Source organism: Salvelinus sp. IW2-2015, linkage group LG1 (assembly GCF_002910315.2).
Source record: "Salvelinus sp. IW2-2015 linkage group LG1, ASM291031v2, whole genome shotgun sequence".
Classification (NCBI taxonomy): domain Eukaryota; kingdom Metazoa; phylum Chordata; class Actinopteri; order Salmoniformes; family Salmonidae; genus Salvelinus; species Salvelinus sp. IW2-2015.
In genome coordinates, this window is record NC_036838.1 from 57,945,829 (window position 1) to 57,948,452 (window position 2,624).

At 39.7% G+C, this 2,624-nt stretch overlaps 1 protein-coding gene across 1 annotated transcript in view; it reads right to left on the minus strand.

Annotated features, from left to right (window-relative positions):
- The window catches only part of LOC111973187 (cytidine deaminase), a 10,752-nt gene extending 8,330 nt beyond the window's left edge, over positions 1–2,422 (minus strand). The window contains exon 1 of the mRNA XM_024000502.2: positions 2,136–2,422. Coding sequence (XP_023856270.1) covers positions 2,136–2,328 — 193 coding nt within the window. The 5' untranslated portion in view covers positions 2,329–2,422. The remainder of the gene's footprint in view (positions 1–2,135) is intronic.
- Between the last annotated feature and the right edge of the window lie 202 nt (positions 2,423–2,624).

Sequence of the window (2,624 nt, forward strand, 5' to 3'; positions counted from 1 at the left end):
GGAGTGTTGGAGTGTGCCCCTGGCTATCCTTCAATAAAAATAATAAATATGGCCATCTGGTTTGCTTAGTATAAGGAATTTGAAATGATTTATACTTTGACTTTTAATACTTAAGTATATTTTAGCAATTCCATTTACTCTTGATACTAAAGTATATTTAAAACCAAATTTGATACTAAAGTATATTTAAAACCAAATGCTTTCAGACTTTTAATCAAGTAGAATTTTACTGGGTGACTTTTCATTTTTACTGGAGTCATGTTCTATTAAAGGTATCTTTAATTTTACTGAAGTATGACAATGTAGTAGATTTCCACCGCTGGTCAGCACGCTTCAGTTCGGCTGACGGCTAGCCGAACGAGTGTACTCCCATACTCCCTTAAAAGACCTTCGCTTGAAAAAGGTCAATAGTASTGTTTGTCCTATTTGAGATGCCGTAGCCAGTATACATTTCCTCTAGTCCGAATTAATCTGAAATAACTCTTGAAATCTGTCATTAATTCGGATTTATTTGCAGAGAAAAATCTTAGTCGCGCAATTTGACATCTAACATGTTTGGTGCAGTATTTCTCAATTAAAAAATGTGCATGAAAACGAGTCGTTTCTCGTTAAATGACAACAATTACTTTGTTAAAGAATCCCTACAGGTGACCAATCACGGACGAAGGGGCTGAGATTTCGGCTCCAAGAACTTCGGCCGGTCTCAAAAAATTGTGCCAAAATTTTTTACCGAAGTCCCAAAACGACAAAAACGTCACACAATGTCATCATAATGTATACACAAACTATTCCGAACTGTTTCAGATGGAAAGCATGCCTCTAAGGAACTTCCAACAATTGATGATTGACAGAGTAGTTGACCAACAATGACCATGAGACAATCCTTTTGTTGACTATAAGGGCGTTTGTCCTTAAATACATTTGTCCCTGAGAGGATTGAAAATATCAGCCTTTTGAATAACAGACAGAAGGCTATGGGCTCGCGAGACAAGCTCAAATATTACTTTGATCAAGCTTGTTGTTGACCAACTTGTGTGCCACCTCTGTTAGCCTGACTGTTGTTGACACTAAATGATACTGAAGTTCAAGGCTAAATCAAAGGATGAATTGACCATTACTAACAGGCCAATATGCTAATTGCTCTGTTTGGCTAAAAGCACGTCTTTATGCCACGGACATAACTTAGTTTAGATGGTCTCTCCTCCGATCATCATTAACAGGTTATTCAAAACCAGTCAGCCAAAAGAACATAATATACTCTTCAAAGTTATTGAAACTCTGAATTACTGACTGTTAATTATACTTGTGAACAAAAAGGCTTCTTGCCCACTTTAACTGACTGACTGAATGACTGAATTCTGACTGAATGACTAAATTCTGACTGACTAAATTCCAATGCTGACTGAGGAAATAATCTACAGAAGTGTAGATCTTGGACAGACAGAACTACATCATACTGTATGTACATCGCAGGCTTGCTTCGCTATAATGCTTAGTCAGATGGACTCATGAAACAGTTCCTTATGATGGGTAGTCAGAAATTGCAAAACAGATATGAACCTTGAAACATTGGATTTGACACCCTTACACGCCCCTGCTCCAGATTGAAACCAAGCCTTAAGTGTACACTATCAACGTTAACACTTTACAGTGTAAAAAGGATGATATTGTGACAGTACACTATCAACGTTAACACTTTACAGTGTAAAAAGGATGATNCTATCAACGTTAACACTTTACAGTGTAAAAAGGATGATATTGTGACAGTACACTATCAACGTTAACACTTTACAGTGTAAAAAGGATGATATTGTCAAGTGATGAAATACTCACAAAGCCTCCGAACTGAAGAGTTATTTATTATAATTAAGAAATAGAGAATAAGTAAATCTGTCTTTGTGAACGCAACATAAACTCATTTTATTCCAGAGACGGGCTCTGTACATGTTTACATTATTGTAGTAACAACACTGAGACTGTTCAATCTCTCCCCACTGAGAATATTCCCACATCTTTCAATTCACTTACCTGGTCTAATAAAGACAACTGAACGTATGTACTGATTGACAGTGGTATATTTTTAAATTGCCCCATGAACTCAATCAATTAATCAATCTATTGAGCAGATAGCTCACCTGTGAACACCTTGCCGTCGTGGGCCAGGAGGGCTGCCCCCACCCTGAACCGGCTGTAGGGGCAGTAGGCGAACTCCTTGGCCTCCAGGGACCGACGAATGAGCCCCTCTACTGTTATCCCGTCCTGGTGCACGCTGGCTGGCTGGTGGAGCCACGACCGCTGGTCCTTCATCTGGATCGGTAGGTCTCCCATTTCAGCTCTGTGCCTGGGTCTCTGTGTTATCCTAGCTTCTGAGTCTGTGCCTGGGTCTCTGTGTTATCCTAGCTTCTGAGTCTGTGCCTGGGTCTCTGTGTATATACAAGCAACAGGGATTGGCTATAAAGCAACTCCCGCCCCTCATCTATACAGAACACGATAAACTCACACTTCCACAAGTAAGAAAACTCAACAACAACAGACACAAAGACCTACGAGCACAGACACCCAGGCACAGAGCTCAGAAGCTAGGATAAACATCAGAGACCCAGGCACAGACTCAGAAGCTAATA